We start from the raw sequence: 18,264 nt of genomic DNA, 5'->3' as shown, positions 1-18,264 counted from the left end.
GTTATATACTACAATAGGGATTTAGACATATCTAAGAATATATAAATTCACTAAAGTAAATGGAATAATGAATCCAGACTAAGAATGTATATAATATTTATTAAAACTAACATTATCATAAGGACATGAAGAATGGACAAAGAGAAAAGTAAAAAAATCACTGCAGAAGAAATGAAACATATGAGAAGTATGGCAGGTTATGCATGTTCAAATAAAAACCAAAATGAAGGCATATTGAAAAAACTAAATGAGATACCAATAATGAATATTATAATAACAATAAAATACAGAAATAAATGAAAGGAACACCTCAAACAATTGCCACATGAAAGAGTACCCATGAAGATGATGTATTATAGACCTAAATGGGACAAAGAATCAGAAGCAAAGTGATGCAATGCTGGGCTGGCTTATATCTGAGAGATGGGGGGGGGGGGGCAGAATTACTTTATGAGTTTGAACTTAGACATTCTTTATAGCTGAATTATTTCAAAACATTTGCAAACAAAAAGGTCAGAATTCAGCAAAGAACAGCACATCTGTCTGGTTCAAAAAAGGTCCATGATGAAAATGTGATTACCAAAGACCAGTAATGCTGTGGATGGCCACCTCTCAACTCTTTTCAAGACAATGCATCAAGTTATCAAAGCCAATCTAGAAAAACTATGAGCACCAAAAGACTGTTAACCCAAACTCAGTACTTCAATGGGAAATTGTAACATCATCTCGCATATATTCTCAAGTGTTAATGGAATGACTATTTCAAAAGCCAATCATGTCTTATGTGTTGATCTGTAATGCTCTAAAGCAGTGCTTCCCAAACTGTGGGCTGCGGCCCCCTCGGGGGCCATAGGTTTTGTTGAGGGGGGGCCGTGAAATAATGAAAACAAATTTAAAATGTTTTAAGACTAAGTAGATTTTTTTTATTTTAAAAGAAACGTATTTAACTTTAATTATTTCTTTTTTGTTATTTTTTATATTTTAATGGAAAAATTCACACATTGGTGTTGGTTCACAAACTTTGCTTCCTGCATATTTCAGCGCTTAATGAATATTAAGTGCCAAAATATGCAGGAAGCTCTCCAGGGAAGCTCCAAATCTTCCTGTCCCTTTCATCACGGTTTCATAATCAGGGACTGTTGGTATTGACTTTATATACATATCAAAACTCGTTTTATATTATCACTGTCATCCGAGCTAGTTTTCTGTTACCAATAAAAGTTTCGCATATACTTCACACATGAAAAAAAAGCTTAAACAAGTTCATGTGGGGAGATAGTAACTTGCTTGCAGTGGTAAACAACACGCTCTCCCTAACAGCCACTATACTGCAGAGGCAATAAAAACAAGTACTTTTATTATGCCAGTGAATAAGGTATGAGGAGTCTGTGTAATATATTTCTCAACAAATAGCGCAAGTAGAGACAACTGGGATAAAAACACACTAATTAATGAATCACATGTCCCCTCATATAGAAACTATGCTGTATAGACTGAAACAAAACCATATGCTGCATGGGCAAACACAGTATCTAACTAAAAACTATTGTTATTAATTAGATGTGTGTGTGAGTTCGATTTCCCAAGGCAGCAATAAAATTCAACTGAACGTGTTAAAATTCGTAAAAGTGTTAAAACTAAGTAATATATATATATAATGAATGTTATGGCAGTTTCACATATGGAATTCAGTTGAAGAGAGTTAGCATTTCAACTCAATTGTCAGCTATGCTTTTATCTTTAGGTTGCGAGATCTTTTGTTAATACCGCACCAATCATATGCACGTTTTAATAACCTGCCTTTGCTGTCTGTTTCGCGTTAGGCTTAATTACCATAAAGGGAGAAACGTCACAAAAGAGAAAAATGTTCCTGGTCCGGGGATTCCCTTATTCAGGTAATATTCACTAATTTCATGTTATTCAGTTTGTGGTGTGCCAGTATCGGTAAGTGGTGATATTATTTGATCTATTCTACGTTAAAAAATTTAACCCTGAGATGGATAAGTGGCTGATAAAAAAAAAAAAAAATTCCCACGAACAATCAGAAACAGACTCAAAAAAAAAAAGGACAGTATTTCATATTTTACCAGAACAGCCCACATCGTCTTCAGAACCAAATGGTAAGAGGCAAAAAATGTAATATATGCATTTGATTTTTGCAATATTTGCTGTGTATGTTTTGTATTGAATATAAATACAATAAATATTATAATAATATATCTCTCTATTATGATTTTTTTTCGAGGGGGGGGGGCGTGAAATATTTAAATTTTTGCAAAGGGGGGCCCCCCGACATTCAGAAGTTTGGGAAGCACTGCTCTAAAGTATAGGTTGCCAAACTTTTTCGGGCCACCGCCCACTTTGCAAGACAAAAATTTTGTAACCCCCCCCCCCCATTTTTACAATAGCAAAAAATGAATAAATTTTTTAAGTATATAAAAAATAGAAGTTAAAATATCCTGTATGACACTTTCAATTTTTTATTTTGCACACAAGCGCATTTTGTTCATCCAACCATGACATTGTCCGAATAATTATAAATAATAATTAATAAAATAATTACACAAGATATAAACAATAAACCTACAAAACATAACCACAGAAAACAATATAATAAGTTTCGAATAATATTTGCTTTGTTTTTTCCCTCTAGTTAGCAATATAAGTTAGTACTAACTAGGCTAACTAAAATTTACGATTTTATTTCTTTCTTGCCATTATTATTTTTACTCGTAATATTAAATTATATAAAATTGGGTTTATTTTTGTACAAATCAATTAGAAAAGTGGTTTTATATATTTTATATATATTTTTAAATGAAATATAATGAATATATTTGCTACTGTAAACATAACCTATTATACATACATATATACATTATACATGCTCTATTTTCTCATTGACATAGAAAATTGACACTATTTCTATCTGATATGGTAAATTTTCAAATGATTAAATAATTGAAATAGAAAATTGATAAAAAAAATTGATCATGTAAGACGGGCATAAGATGAATTAAAATGCAATATTTAAATTTTAAATGATTATCTAATCGCAAAATCACGAAGAAAAAAAAATTAATTTTTAAATATATATTATTAATTTCTTCTATAAAGAGCCACCGACCCCTAGACTGTCCCCAAATGCTTCTGATCTTACAATAGCCCCCCCCTAGAAGGCTTCAGCACCCACTGGGGGGTGGTACCCGCCCACTTTGGGAACCTATGCTCTAAAGCAATGTTCTCCCTTCTTCCAATGGTAATCCCACCCAAGAAAGTCAAATGCACGGCATATTAGTATCATGATACAATTTCAGGGTTCGATATGATCTCTAGTCCATTTGGGTGGAATATTCCATTGATATGAGGATTAAATTTATCAAATTTATGAATAGGTTTGCCATCATATCATAACTGCACTATAGGTTACATAATCACCAAAATCCTGCTTTAGAGACCAAATATAGTATTTTTTCAAACCACTTCAGCACTTTGATAAGCAGGGTAGTGACGGAAACACACCAGTCAATGAAAATCCCAGTCTGTAGATTAAAGCATAGTTGTATGTAAGCATATTTGCCAATGAGTTTTGACAGTCCAATACTACTATGTGTATTGAAATGTGTTCTCTTCCACACCATTTTTGACTATGTTGTAAGGTAAAAATCAGACTGTATTTTTACTTTACAATGAAAAGGTTAAAAAATCATAGGAATATAACTGGAATCTTTATTTAAGCTTTACTCTAATAAAAGCATATTATAAATCTAGTCAGAACTGAAGGATACAGACTAAAATGGTTTGTGTTAAATCTGAATTGTACATATAATTAAGGAAAATGGTATTAAACCTGAGAACTGTTCTTTACTCTATGCATGCAAATAGCATTACCCTCTTAAATAAATTTGCTGCAAGTCTTCAAAGAATCCTTAACTAAATGAAATAAGTGAGGTGACAAATTTGGTAGGAAAATCAGAAAACAGATAAACAGCAAATATTAACAGCTTTCTCATAATGAATTATAACAGAGGTTATATATTTTACCTATTTAGGTGCAATTTTAGTAAGGATGGCAATTTAAATACTGAAATAGATACTAGAAGAAAAGCTATGTGACAGGAAGTCATTTCAGTAAATTTATATGGAATAAGAAATCAATCAAAAGATCAGGATTGCAAACAAAAGGGCATTTACACCAATTTTAACATATAGATAAAAGAGAGATAAATAACAGTTGATTAAGATGAGAAACTATTAATATGAGACTCCAAGAAAAAGTTAGGATAGTAAACAGATGGCATCAATGGCAGAACAACATTATAAATGACGATAACTGAAAAGAACTTTTTATTATTATTATTATTAAGTGACACCTCCAGGGAGTTCAAATACTCATTGAGGGAGTACACCTACTCTACATCTGTCTCCACTGCTCAATCTACAAACTACAACTAACCGCAACTACACCAACGCCACCTACCGCCTGCCACCACCACTAGTATTTCCACAAACAATCACAAACATCCATGCCCACGGCGGGATTCGAACCAGTAGCCTTTTGGCTGGAGAGTGGATACACTAACCACTCAGCCAACCAGGCCAGCTTGCAATTATTTATATTCAGAAATGTGTAATCAGAGCTAATCTTAAATAGTAAGGTCACTTAACTCATGTTTTGTTAATGTTTCATCTTCCAAGAATGGGATCAATACTTAAAACTACTTTAGAAAAACAAAATTTATGAACTGATCAAATCAGACACCTAACAAATAACTGACCAATTCAGAAAAAAGTTGATGAAACACTAGTTATAAAATCTGTATTAGACATCATAATATCTGGTACGTTCCTTAAGGCTATATATGATAAAATTATTAGATCTTAATCAAATTAACACTTTTCAGTAGACTTCACAAATAAATTAATGCTCTAAAGGTATTAAAAATACTAGCATAATTTACTTTAAATTGATATGAAAAGGATACAATTTCAGAGTTCGATATGATCTCTAGTCCATTTGGATGGAATACTCCATTGATATGAGGATTAAATTTATCAAATTTATGAATAGGTTTACCACTATGGATATCCCACAAGACTCCATCAGAGAGAATAAGTTCATCTGTAGGGTCAAATGTTGCACGATTTTTTGTATAATTATTAGACAGTTCAGGATCTTTCAATGTAAGAACCAGCTTACCATTACTTGCATCATATACCTAAAAAAAAAAAAAAAAGTAAATGATTATGCAAACCCTGAAAGTAACCGAACATGTTTGAATTTATCTAACAAACAAAATCCATAAAAAGATGTGGAAATTATCTACTGTTTTTAGTAACAGCTAAAATGAATTTTTTTGTTGAAAGTTTTTGATGTTGATAACCTTGCTAATGCTTCTGCCTGGTATCTCCACTCGGGCCTGGCTCCCACTGAAGAGACCTCAATAAAGGTCGAAACTAGTCTGGGTAGTGGCCAATCCCTTAATGCATAACATTATACGTATCCGCAAGGAGATGTGTTTTGCATTATGGGAGAAACTGAGATAGGAGTGTTGTGAGCGTGCTCCACCTTTGCAACGAGTTGCCCGGTGTTGTACCACCTTACCCCAGACCTGAAGATACTTTCAGGTGCAAACTTTGTTTGCTCACACTTGGATAAAGGATTAAACTAAATTTATTATAGCTAAAATGAAACTGCCATGGAAAAATTGATTGAATGGTACAGATCCAATCAAGTGGACGTAGTGTTCACCTGATGACTCCATATGATAAAGTTTACACACACACACACACAGACATATATGGGGAATAATAAAATATAAAGAATAACAATAAAGAAAAAAAAGTTCATAGTCTTTATTTTGTTGTTTTGCTTTGTTGTTCTTCAGAATAGAAGCTTAAACAGTTTTTCAACAACACCACTGCAGCCAAGTCACATTCTTGATTCTGCCCGAAATGCGTGCCAAAAAGAGTTTAAAATTTGCACTGAACATGTTAAGTATCTGAAGAGGGAAAAAAAAATAAAATAAAATAAAAAAAATAAAAAAATAAAAAAAATCCATTGAACTATGTTTTTGGTTTCTATTCAAATTCAAGCCTGCTCTGGCCACTCTGCCCAAATTTTATATATTTTTTTTAATTAATTGCTCTAAAAATCTAGGATAAACTGTTCAAGTTTCTTCTCTTGCTGATTGCTTTTCCATGAAAAAATAAAAAATAAAACAACAACAACAAAAAAAAACATGATACCAACCTTTGGATGAAATCCTTTGCAAATATTCTTATGTCCCAGATGGGAGATATGAGCTCTAGGTCTTTCTAACCTAAGGGCGCATTTTTCTAAATGCACTACAGAGTTAATTAAGAGGTCTAGAAAAACCTATATAAAATCAGTTTCTTGGAACTAGATTGATTTTTGTTAATATTTATTTGTAAATTTTTGGTATTTAGTTCCTTTTATGTCATTATATATATATATATATAAATAAAAACATTTTTTTATCTTGTAAATCACTGTAAATCTCTCCACTATATCACAATCACAACAGAAACCAGGAGACCAGACCTGTGCACAATAGTCCAAGTGAGGTCTTATTAAGGCCTTGTAAAGAAGCATGACATCTTTATCTTTACATGCAAACATTCAAGTGACAAATTCAAAACATTTCAAACATTCAACATAAAGAAAGAAATTTTTGTGATTATAAATTAAATAAACTGAAAATTATGCCTGGTTACTCCACTTACTGGAAGCAGCTATTTTTTAATTATTCACTCATTTTTATCATTCCACTTAATACAGGAGTTGGAGTTCCTTTTTCTTTGAAAAATCACTGAACCAAAAAACTGAAGTCATTAACATTACTTTCTGATAATATTTGAACCTATGCTCTGTATTTTAAAAATTAAACATCAACTGTAATAAGCCATTTCTGCACTAATCAACTTGTTTTCATTTTTCCCAATTAGCATTTGAAACATCATTTAAAAGTTGTCAAAAAAAAAAAAAAAAAAAAAAAAAAAAAAAAAAAAAAAAAAAACCATAATCACCATCATCAAATTCCTGTCATGTACCCTCAAGGTGTACAGATAGAAAATATAGAAAATGATGGTACAACATAACAAAAAAAAAAAAAAAAAAAACTTTTACTATATTTGATCAACATTCAAAGTAAGTCAGCAACAATTTTTATTCGTGAAAAATGTAGGAATGAAAATTCATGTTGTAAGAATCAAATTGTATGTCTGCATCAGTGATCTAATTTAAGCCTGCATGAAAATATAGATTCTGCATCTAATCATATGAAATTTATAGTAACAATAGGCAAAATGTATGCAGTTTTTTGTTGTTTTTTTCCCCAAAAGGGGGATCCTATTATCTCAAAGATTACAAAAAATAAATAAAAGTTGGATTAGAATAACTTTATTTTTGAGGAAATTGGAACATAATAAACTGAATATTAATTACAATAACTTTAATTAATACTTCCAATATTTTGTTTATGACTAACAGCATCATTGGGAGGTTACTTAACATAAATAAAAAATGTTGAATTGGATTTAAACGGCATTGAATCGAACACAGATTGATAAGAAAATAACTATTTATTAACTTAAAAGCTAATATTTTGCTGGTATTATATCAAGCATCTTCAGATGCACACAAACAAAGTGTGTTACAAATGCAAGACAACCACAATTCGGTGTAACAGTGGGGCTAGTATAAGTAATTGCAGCATGCAACACAAGACTAAAGTCCTAATATGGCGTCATCTAAGTTAAAAGAAAGAAAAAAAAATAGTCCAAAGTTTTGAAAAAAATAAAATTAAAATAAATAAATATTAGTTTGGTCTCTCAAATGTTTGGTAGATTTATACAGCTATACTTGTTAAGATTTGGAGTATGTTTTAAGGCTTCTGTTGATTCCAGGAACAACCTCTCTGACTTGTAGAAGCTTCTGTGCAATACTTTTGTTTTTTTCCAATTGATCCTGTGTGCCGGGGTATCCAAAGCATGGTCTGCCAGACCCGACTTGCCATAGTGAAAGTGCAGAATACATTTTTTGTGTTCACTGAGGCGGATGTCCACAGTTCTTCCTGTCTCTCCGTAGTAGGCTCGATGACAAGAACAGGGCACTTCATAGACTCCTGGATGTGATAAAGGAGTGAATCTGTCCTTAGGTGAACGGATTTCACATAAGGTTTAAATACGGCGCACAGTTGGTGTTTGTTAAGCACCATAGATACATGGTGCTTAACAAAACTATCACCATCCCTTAATGTATGGGATGGTGATAGTTTTGTTGTAGTCTTTTGTGGTAGATAGTGGGGGTATTTCTGGGTAGCATTTAGTATTTTATCTATCTTATGGGGATTATAGCAATTGGTTAGGAAGGTGTGGCGCAGGTGAGAAAGTTCAGCAGTGAGAGCAATGTCATTGGAACAGATTGCTCTAGCTCTATGGATTAGTGTTTTTAAGATACCATATTATTGAGACAGGTAATGGTGTGATTGTTTGTGTAAATCTCCCCCTGTATGTGTGGGTTTTCTATAAACCGAAAATGATAAGGAACCTTCTGGAAGATGTGATCAGTGTGTCCAGGAAGGGCAGGTAGTCATTGGCTTCTAGTACCATTATAAAGTGGATTTCAGGGTGCTGGCTATTTAGATGCACTAAAAATGTATTCAATGTGTCTGGGCCATGTGGCCAAATAGCAAACACATCATTAACATAGTGTAGCCAGAGACTAGGTTTGAGAGTGGCTGTGTTGATAGCTAGCTTTTCCAGATGTTATGTAGAAGTTGGCTAAGGAGGGATCCCATAGCTGTCTCCCATCTAATTGTTTGTATATTTTCCCTTTCCATGTAAAATAACCTGCCAGTACTGTGAATTTAAATAGCTGAAATATATCAGGGGGGAAATTGTGAATTTAGTAACTGAAACACTTAATTTACTAAATTCACAATTTCCCCCTGAGCTTACTACGGATAGACAGGAAGAACTGTTGACATCTGCCTCAGTGAACACAAAAATATATCCAACACTTTTGCTATGGTGAGTCGGGTCTGGCAGACCATGCTTTGGATACCCCGGCACACAGTATCAATTGGAAAAAAAACAAAAGTATTGCACAGAAGCCTTAAAACATACTCCAAACCTTAACAAGTATGGCTGTATAAATTTACCAAACATTTGGGAGACTGTCATCCTAAGACCAAATTAATATTTATTTATTTTAATTTAATTTATTTTTATTGTATTTTTTTCAAAACTTTGGACTACTGTTTTTTTTTTTAAAACTTAGATGGTGCCGTATTAGGACTTTAGTCTTGTGTTGCACGCTGCAATTACTTATACTAGCCCCACTGTTACACAGAATTGTGGTTGTCTCGCATTTGTAACAAACTTTGTTTGTATGCTCTGAAGATGCTGGATATAATACCAGCGAAATATTAGCTTTTAACTTAATAAATAGTTATTTTCTTATCAATCTGTGTTCGATTCAATACCATTTAAATCCAATTCAACATGTGTGATGAACACATAAGCCTATCCATGCGTATAAATAAAAAAGGGCAAAAAATTAAACATTTTCCAACAGCAGTTAATATCTATAGTTGAAAAGACTGGAATGATCACAAGTATCATTAGGCATATTACTTGAAGTTTGCAGTCACATACAGAGTTTAAACAATGGAGAAACTGCACACGTACAGAGCCGTACCAACCCGAGGGTGCAAGGGGTGCACCTCACCTGGGCGGCATTTTATGTAGCTAATATCTAATTTGGATTATACAATGCAGTATTAGAGGCGGACGATAAAAGTTTGCACCCGGGCGACAAATACTCTTAGCGTGCCCCTGCACATGTAATATATCTAATGATACTGATGATTAAGCTATCATTCCAGTCTTTTCAACTATAGATAATAACTACTGTTGGAAAATATTTATTTTGTGTTTTTTTTTATTTTATTTACCTCCTGATGATGCTGTTAGTCATATAGAGCATCTAGTATAAATAAACAATTATATATGAGTTAAAAACCTGGTCATCATCAATCAAGAAAATCTACTCATAGTGAATTGCAATAATGTATCATTTTGACAGGAAGACAAAGAGACAGGTAAATTCCTTAGAAAAACTTAAATGCGAGAAAGCATCGCTTTCCAACAGACTTAATTTCTTGAAAAATTGCAGAGAGAATTCTCGAATTTCTGCATTCTTAAGGATCAAAGAAAATAAACATTCTACCAAAGCCCAGAGGATATACAGAGGGTCCTCGAGTTACGTCGGAGATCTGTTCCTACGGACCGACGTAAGGCAATTTTCGATACAAGTTGGAATTACCATAGCCTAAGTTACTTACCTAACCTAAAACATCCTAAAGTCATACGTATATATCAAGAAACAGAATTAGGCAACAGGAAAATGAAAGGGAGAACATAATTACTGTATAGTACAGGAAAATGACAAAAATGAAACTGTAATAAAAGAAGCAAAGTCAGTCTCCCCTTACCAGCTTTATGGCCTGGTGCTGCCTTCTCCTCGTTGGTGATATAGGTACAATTAGGCATACGTTTCCAAAATAGGCCTGTCTCGTCCACATTAAACACTTGTTGAGCACTGTAGCCCCCCCCCCCCCCCTTATTATCTCAGTCAACCCCTCAGGAAACTCACCAGCTGCTTTATCATCACCACTAGCAACTTCACTTGCACCTTATGGTTATGTAAATTGCCACGATCCTTAAACCGCATAAGCCAACCTTTACTAGCATTCAACTCTTCACCTACACTCGTTTCCCCCCCTTTCACTTTTCAATGCCTCAAACTTTTTGCTTTTTCTTGAATTAACATGAGGCTAATTGAGATACGGCATTGATGCTGGTCTTCCAGCCAAAGAACAAGAAGCCTTTCCATCTCAATCATGAGCCTACTATGTTTTTTCGTAATCACAGTCGATTTCATGGGTGCCAATCCTTTCACGTGTTCAAGGATGTGAACTTTATCCTTGATAATAGTCCCAACTGTGGTAAGACTTAAGTTCAACACACAGCCGATGTTCGTTGGTGTTTCTCCCTTTTTTGCCCTTTTAATAATGTCTAATTTCACTTCTAATGTAATGGCTTTCCTTTTCTTCGACACACTGCTATCGGAAGAGTCTGCCTTACGTTTGGGAGCCATATTGAAGGGTAAAAAGTCACAAAAAAACACAAACACAAAAGTGAGAGAGCGGATGCAAACAAAGCACACGGTACCCAAAGAGTGTATGCTGGAACCCAAGCGACACCACCTCTCCCAAAAAAATGGCATGTAATGCTGTATTCTTCTGCCGCGCTCACAAACAAGTTCACCCGTGACATTTGAATTTTATGTCGTGCTGCTTCAAGTGAAAATTTATTTTGTAAATTATTTATGGGATTACCGCCATAAAGTCGAAACGACGCATGTCGAGGACCCCCTGTATATAGAAGCACAATTTTGATCTTTTGCAAGCCAAAATACAAAAGACTAGATCAGGAAAGAAAATTATCAATAGGAAGTTAAATAATGTAAATGTTTTCATGTAGTATTTTCATAGCATCCTGTATACTCCTTGATGAGTACATATCAGGAATCTGATGATAATGTTAGGCATATCTTAAATTCATTTAAGATTTTTATATACATCATCATCATTATTAGAAAGAGATAACAATTGATTATTTAATGATATATGAATAATTATGCATCAAGCTCTTCTGAGAACGATTGCATTAAGGAAAGATACTTACATGAGCAGTTTCATACTTTGTACCTATCACCCTATCTTGGGACTGTTTGCTGAATTCAACATAGTAGTCCTCATCAAAAGAATGTCTAAAAATAATAAAAATTTATTAAAAAAATAATAGTATGTTAATCTTAAAATTCAAATATGAAAAATTTAAATATCATGAACCTACTTCATTTCAAAAAGGTCTGTGAATGTCCATAATGCTGACAGTGGACGCCTCCAGGCAGATGATGTAAGAAGCAGTTTGCCATCCTAAATACACATGAAAAGATTCAAGTTTGTTTTTATATATATAAACTGCACTTACAATGTTATCATATTCATTTATATCACATTAAAACCTCCATATCAAGACAATTATAATACAGATGATTCAATTATAAAAGATGCAAGTGACTATATTATGTCACCCATGGCACTAATGCTAGCAATACTATAGGTTTACAATTGTGGAATTCACATTATAAAAAACTCTTCTTATCACTCTTTCTATTCTTATGCTGGAATATTAACAATAGAAGACTAATTATATTATAAAGCACACAAAACATTGTATGTTATGTTCTGACATGGTTGAATTCTGTTTGGTAGTAAAGGTATTTCAATCAAGTTATATTAGAAACAGTGCTGCTTTTATTAATGTATATTTTCATTGCAAAAATGAGTGACCAATATCAGAAAGATAATCAATATTAAATTTTAGTGAAACTCAGCTCAAAGACTTATATCTTGACATACAATGCTCCTGCATTCTTTGGTTTACGATAGATGCTCATGCACCATTACATTCCTTGCCCTCCAACGATAAGTCCATGGACTCCTTGGAGGTGTCATGTAATAATATTAATAAAGCTTTATATATGCTGCAAACACAGATAATATCCATTGGCACAGGTCTTTTTAATGACTACTGTATCTCACTGTGGCATGAACTCTTATCTGAGTATTATGCTTTCTATCTTGAAGAGCAATGGCGATTTATCCCAATATTGGGATAGTATATTCACACTACATCCCTTTAATAGTGCAATTAAAGTTTGGAGAGCAACTATCCAACATACTTGCTCTCCAAACTTTAATTGCACTATTAAAGGGATGTAGTGGAAATATACTATTCAAATATTGGGATAAATTGCCATTGCTCTTCAAGATAGAAAGCATAATACTCAGGTAAGAGTTCATGCCACAGTGAGATACAGTAGTTATTAAAAAGACCTGCGCCAATGGATATTATCTGTGTTTGCAGCATATATAAAGCTTTATTAATATTATTACATGACACCTCCAAGGAGTCCATGGACTTATTGTTGGAGGGTACTCTCCTCCATTACCCACAACTTTTCTCACTACTCAATCCTCCGACTAATTACACACAATAGCACTACTACCATCAATGATAGTAGTACCAAATTATCATCATCATCAAAGATGATACTGAAATGGCATTCAAAAAATGGAGGAAAGAGAATCACGGGAGGGTTAGAGATGTTGGAAAGATGAGAATAAACAGATGGCTGGAGCTCGGTGGCATAAAAAAGCTCAACATAGACAGAGACCTTCTCTCTGTCTATGTTGAATGAAAGTTTTTTTTTTTTTTTAAATTATTGGTTGGACCCCCCCCACACACACAAAAAAAAAACTGCTAATGCCTTTTATTTCCCTACACTTTCAGAGGTGGAGACTGATGGGGCATGGGGCAGTTCAATCTTCACCAACAGCTAATCACAAGATGGCTGACAAGTGTCACCATCTTGTGGTCCCTAATCCTAACACTACATTTATTATCTAAAATAGAATGGGTTCTATGGTCAATTTTCTTGAGTTCAAGAGACAAAAAATCTGAAAAATCAAGAACTGATCAAAGAAAGTTCTAAAAAAAGTTCCTTTAGGTGACTAGAATTGAACTCAGATCTTTCTTTGAATGGCTTCATACTGTGGAGACAAATTCCACTTCCACTGAGGCTACTCAGGCTTCAAACCTCTGAGAAACTGAAACAATACAACAGTAGTAGTAAGAAACTGTTGCATTTTATAAGTGAATGTTTTGTGAGAAGAATCTCTTGAATTTCTAGCAAGAAAAATTTCTGCAAGCTATATTATCCTTTGAGTAATTGAGATAAAATTGCATAACTCACCTTCTATGGCCCTATAAATACTGGGATGGGTGGGTATGTGTGGGGGGGGGGGGGCGGAATCAGAAAGGTTTATTTTAAAAGATTGCAAAATCTTCCTACAAAAACTGAAAAGTTGATATAAATTTACAGCTTTACTATAATTAAAATTATAATTGCCTCGCCTACTCCCTGTATGGGAACAAAAAGGTGTTAGCTGATTTTTTTCTATAATTAAAATTTAAACACACACGTACATCAATACTGTTTTGGTGATAGGAGCATGCCTATATATATATATATATATATATATATATGTGTATATATATACTGCTTTACTGCTCAAAGGGTTAAAAGGATTTGAAAAGTGTCATTATCAATTTTTGTGAAAGGAGAGATCTACATCCAAACAAAAGGTTACCGATGGGGTGGAACAATTTATTTTCATGGTGATTATGTACAGTTTTTGACCAAAAAAAAAATGAATGTGAAAAAAGATAACCGAAACTGGGTTTAATAGGTTGTGATAATATAAAGAGTTAAACCAACTAGTTTCACCACATGTTTTAGTGGCTTCTTCTGGAATTGGTTGAGATAAATATTAGCCTGTGTGTTACAGAAAAGTGCGAGAAAAGGTCGCACCCTTAACCCGACTCAAGTCTCAGCAATGGCAGATTGCCGATTATTGTATTTTATTTATTTATTTTTTTTTTTTTTGTTCTTCCTAACCCAGAAGAAAGCCATCAGCATAAGTGGAGAAACTAGTCGGCTTAACTATCTATATTATCACAACCTATTAAACCCAGTGTCAGTTATCTTTTGTCACAGTTTATTTTTATATTTGTGAATTAAACTCAAAAAAATCAAGAATGAACAAATGCCAACACCTAATCTTTCTACATGTTCAACAGAAGTACACTGACTTCCTAAACAAACAGAAAGATAAAATTCACATTACAAAAAGAAAAGATCAGGGATCTACGCTCTTAGATGTGAAAGTACCAAAAGGCAAGTATCGGAAGGCAGCTTGGAGCTGTCATGACTTGAGAACCTGCAGGGAAAGGATGTTAATAATGCTCAGGAAATGATCAAGGGTATTTAAGAAAACCAATATCAGATTGCATACTGAAGGTTATCAGGTGGGTGTTAGATGGATGAGCAGAATCATTAAACAGGAGTTACGAAAGAAGAAAATGTTATGGAGGATATATAAGAAAAATGGTAGAAAGCAGAATCACGAGTTATACATAGAATAGATAAGAAGAGTGACTAGCATGAGAGGAAAGCAAAATTGGATTATGAGTGAAAAAATTAAGTGAGTAGGACAAAAGAAATTCCAAAGAGTTCTTTTACTAGGGCAAGAGCAAAAGGAAGAATGATTATGGTACTATACCTTTACTGAATGCTGATGGTAGGGAGCTATTGGATAATGCAATTATGAAGGGGAGGTCTTGTCTTAGTAATTTACTCACTTATTACAATAAAGTGACAGCTGAGATGAATAAGAGAAATGGCTACACTGTGATATGTGGACTTTACAAAGACATTTCACAGGATACTGCATACTATTGTGTAAGTGGGAGCTTATATGGAAGGACACAAAGCTAGTAACATGGATAAGTGGGTGAGTGATGACAAGCATCAGAGAACAGTATATAGTGAAATTGAATCACAGGGAAACAGGAGATTTCTGATGTGATACAGCTCTGTACTTGAGAAACTGCAGTTCAATTTGTACATCAATAATAATGGGAATGATATGATGGGGAACATCCAGTTGTTTGCAAATTAAGTTAAGCTGGGAGAAAGCAATATTCAATAAAAATGTTGTAGAGATCTTTCAAGATAACTCAGGGAAAACTGGTAATTGAAAAAAGAATGATGGTTGGCAATTCAATGTGTTAAAGGATAGAGTTATGCACTTGAAGAAGGGAAAAAAAACTACAGGCTATATATTATACATAATGGATGTAGACAGCGAGAAATTGATATGAATTTAGCATTATGGTGGACAGAGAGTTGAAGTTCAGCAGCCCATACTGAAAAAGTAACATCCAAGTAATCCTTTGGGCAATATATCCCAAAGGATTACTTGGATGTTAAGAAATACATTAATGAACAGGAATAAGGAATTTATTATCCTTCTTCATAGGACTTTGATATGACCACATCTAGACCTGTTGTGCTCAGATTTGGTTAACTGGGTTTCTTTGATATGAGGAAGTGTAAAATTTTCAGTAAAATTACTGAAAGAATCATACACTCTAGACCAGGGGTCGGTGAACCGAGGTAAATTATCCCAAGTGGAGTAAAAATGAAATTCTTGGGGGTAAGGTAATGAGTACTCAATAGACATAAATAAAATTATATAAAAAGCGCGTTCCTTGTTACGACAGAAATTTTTCTTCTGGCTACACTGCATCTGGCCAATGTAATATACGTGTTTAGGAGAAGTCACACCATGTTGAACTCCAAACAATTTGGTTGCTAAGCCATTGTCAAATGGCTAAACAGATATTATTTGCCAGTTGTCTATTACCCACCTTAACCTTATTTTTGACACGTGTTTTTGCTTTGTTTAAGTCAATTTAAGTAGTTATTCAATTTAATTTATTTCAATAGTTCTATTTTAAGTGTAAGATTTTCATTTATTAACCATATTTTATTAAATTATTAAATTTAATAAAATATTTAATAAAAATTTTATTAAATTAAATTATTAACGATAATTTGATTAATATATTTTCTCCTTGCTTGATTAATTTTCAATGGTCAATAAAATAATTAAATACTGCCTTCATCTTGAGGACATGTCTTAGTGTCACATTTACAAATTAAATTATTCAAAATTTAAATGAACTTTAAAAAACTTAAATTCAATCACTGTCTTTTTCACCCTTCAGATGACATGAACTAGAAAAAGAATATAACAGGAAGAGTTCCTCAATTATGGGTTTACGCAAATGGAAGACAAAGGAATAATGAAACCACAGTGTGTTGTCTGTTTGAAAGTACTGACTGCAGAATCTTTCAAAAAGAGTCAATTGAAGAAACACTTGGATAATTTGCACCCACATCAGTCTTCCAAACCACGGGAATACTTTGTAAATTTGAAAATGTCTGTCAAAAGACAAAGACTGGACAGCAACTTGAGAGGTACATTAAATCAATGTTCAGCATCAAAGGCTAGCTTTGAAGTGGCCTGGTTGATTTCCCAAAACAAGAAGCCATATACTATTGGTGAGGAATTGGTTAAACCAGCAGCTTTGAAAATGGCAGTGATTATGTGTGGTCAGAAAAAAGCCATGAAACTAAATTCAGTGCCCTTGTCTGCAAAAGTTGTGAAAGAAAGAATTTCTATTTTAGCAGAAAATGTGAGGGAACAAGTTATTTCTTCAATAAAAGAGAGTAAATGCTTTGCTATTCAGCTTGATGAGACTACAGATGTCAGTAGTAATTCGCAGCTGATGGTGTATGTTCGCTACAAAGATTTACATGCAATTGAAGAGGAATTGTTATTTTGTTCTCCTCTCAAGTTGCGATCTTGTGGAATTGATGTCTTCAATAAAGTAAATGAATACTTTAATAACGTTAATTTAAAGTGGAAAGACTGCATTGCTGTATCTGTTGATGGAGCTCTAGCTATGTTGGGTCATGTAAGTGGTTTTTCGGCTTTGGCGAGAGAGAATAATCCAAAAATTGAAGTTAACCACTGTATGATCCATCGCCAGGCACTGCTTGTGAAACATTTGGAACCTGCGCTGGAAGCCGTCATATGTTATCAAGGTTGTTTGTCAAAGGACATGCACTAAACACGTGACTATTTTGCAAATTAAGCAAAGATGGTGAGGCTGAATACAGTAGTGAGGTGGCTCTCACGTGGAAATGGTCAAACCGAGTGTGGGCTCTCAAAACTGAACTTGAAATTTTTATGGTTGATCAAAAGCATGTTCTCGCAGATAAGTTCACAAACTCCTCCTCGTGGGCTGCATATCTTGCATATTTAAGCTGATATTTTTGAGTATGTGAATGCACTGAACAAAGAATTGCAAGGAAAAAACATCAATATAATTTCAGCCAGAGAAAAGATATCAGCATTTGGATCAAAGCTTTTATATTGGAGACAGAAAGCAGAAGTTGAGAGTTTATTTTTCACTTGGTTAGACTATAATAAGTTTAGTTTAATCCTTTATCCAAGTGTGAGCAAACAAAGTTTGTGCCTGAAAGTATCTTCAGGATTGGGGTAAGGTAGTACAACACCAGGCAACTCGTTGCAAAGGTGAAGAAAGCCCTCATCACTCCTATCTCAGTATCTCCCATAATGCAAAGCACATTTCCTTGCAGATATGTGTAATGCTATGCATTAAGGCAAGGGC

At 33.7% G+C, this 18,264-nt stretch overlaps 1 protein-coding gene across 2 annotated transcripts in view; it reads right to left on the bottom strand.

Moving 5' to 3' along the window:
* The window catches only part of mahj (LisH and WD40 domain-containing protein mahjong), a 490,280-nt gene that overhangs the window by 81,366 nt on the left and 390,650 nt on the right, over nt 1–18,264 (bottom strand). For both annotated transcript variants that reach the window (XM_090400879.1, XM_090400880.1), the window contains exons 32-34: nt 11,947–12,029; nt 11,776–11,860; nt 4,986–5,219 (exon numbers count right to left, since the gene is read on the bottom strand). In XM_090400879.1, coding sequence (XP_090257005.1) covers nt 4,986–5,219; nt 11,776–11,860; nt 11,947–12,029 — 402 coding nt within the window. The remainder of the gene's footprint in view (nt 1–4,985; nt 5,220–11,775; nt 11,861–11,946; nt 12,030–18,264) is intronic.

The sequence above is a fragment of the Typopeltis vanoorti genome, chromosome 11 (assembly GCF_054136105.1).
Source record: "Typopeltis vanoorti isolate ZY-2024b chromosome 11, IOZ_Tvanoo_1.0, whole genome shotgun sequence".
Classification (NCBI taxonomy): Eukaryota; Metazoa; Arthropoda; class Arachnida; order Uropygi; family Thelyphonidae; genus Typopeltis; species Typopeltis vanoorti.
This window is presented reverse-complemented; position numbering and strand designations above follow the sequence as displayed.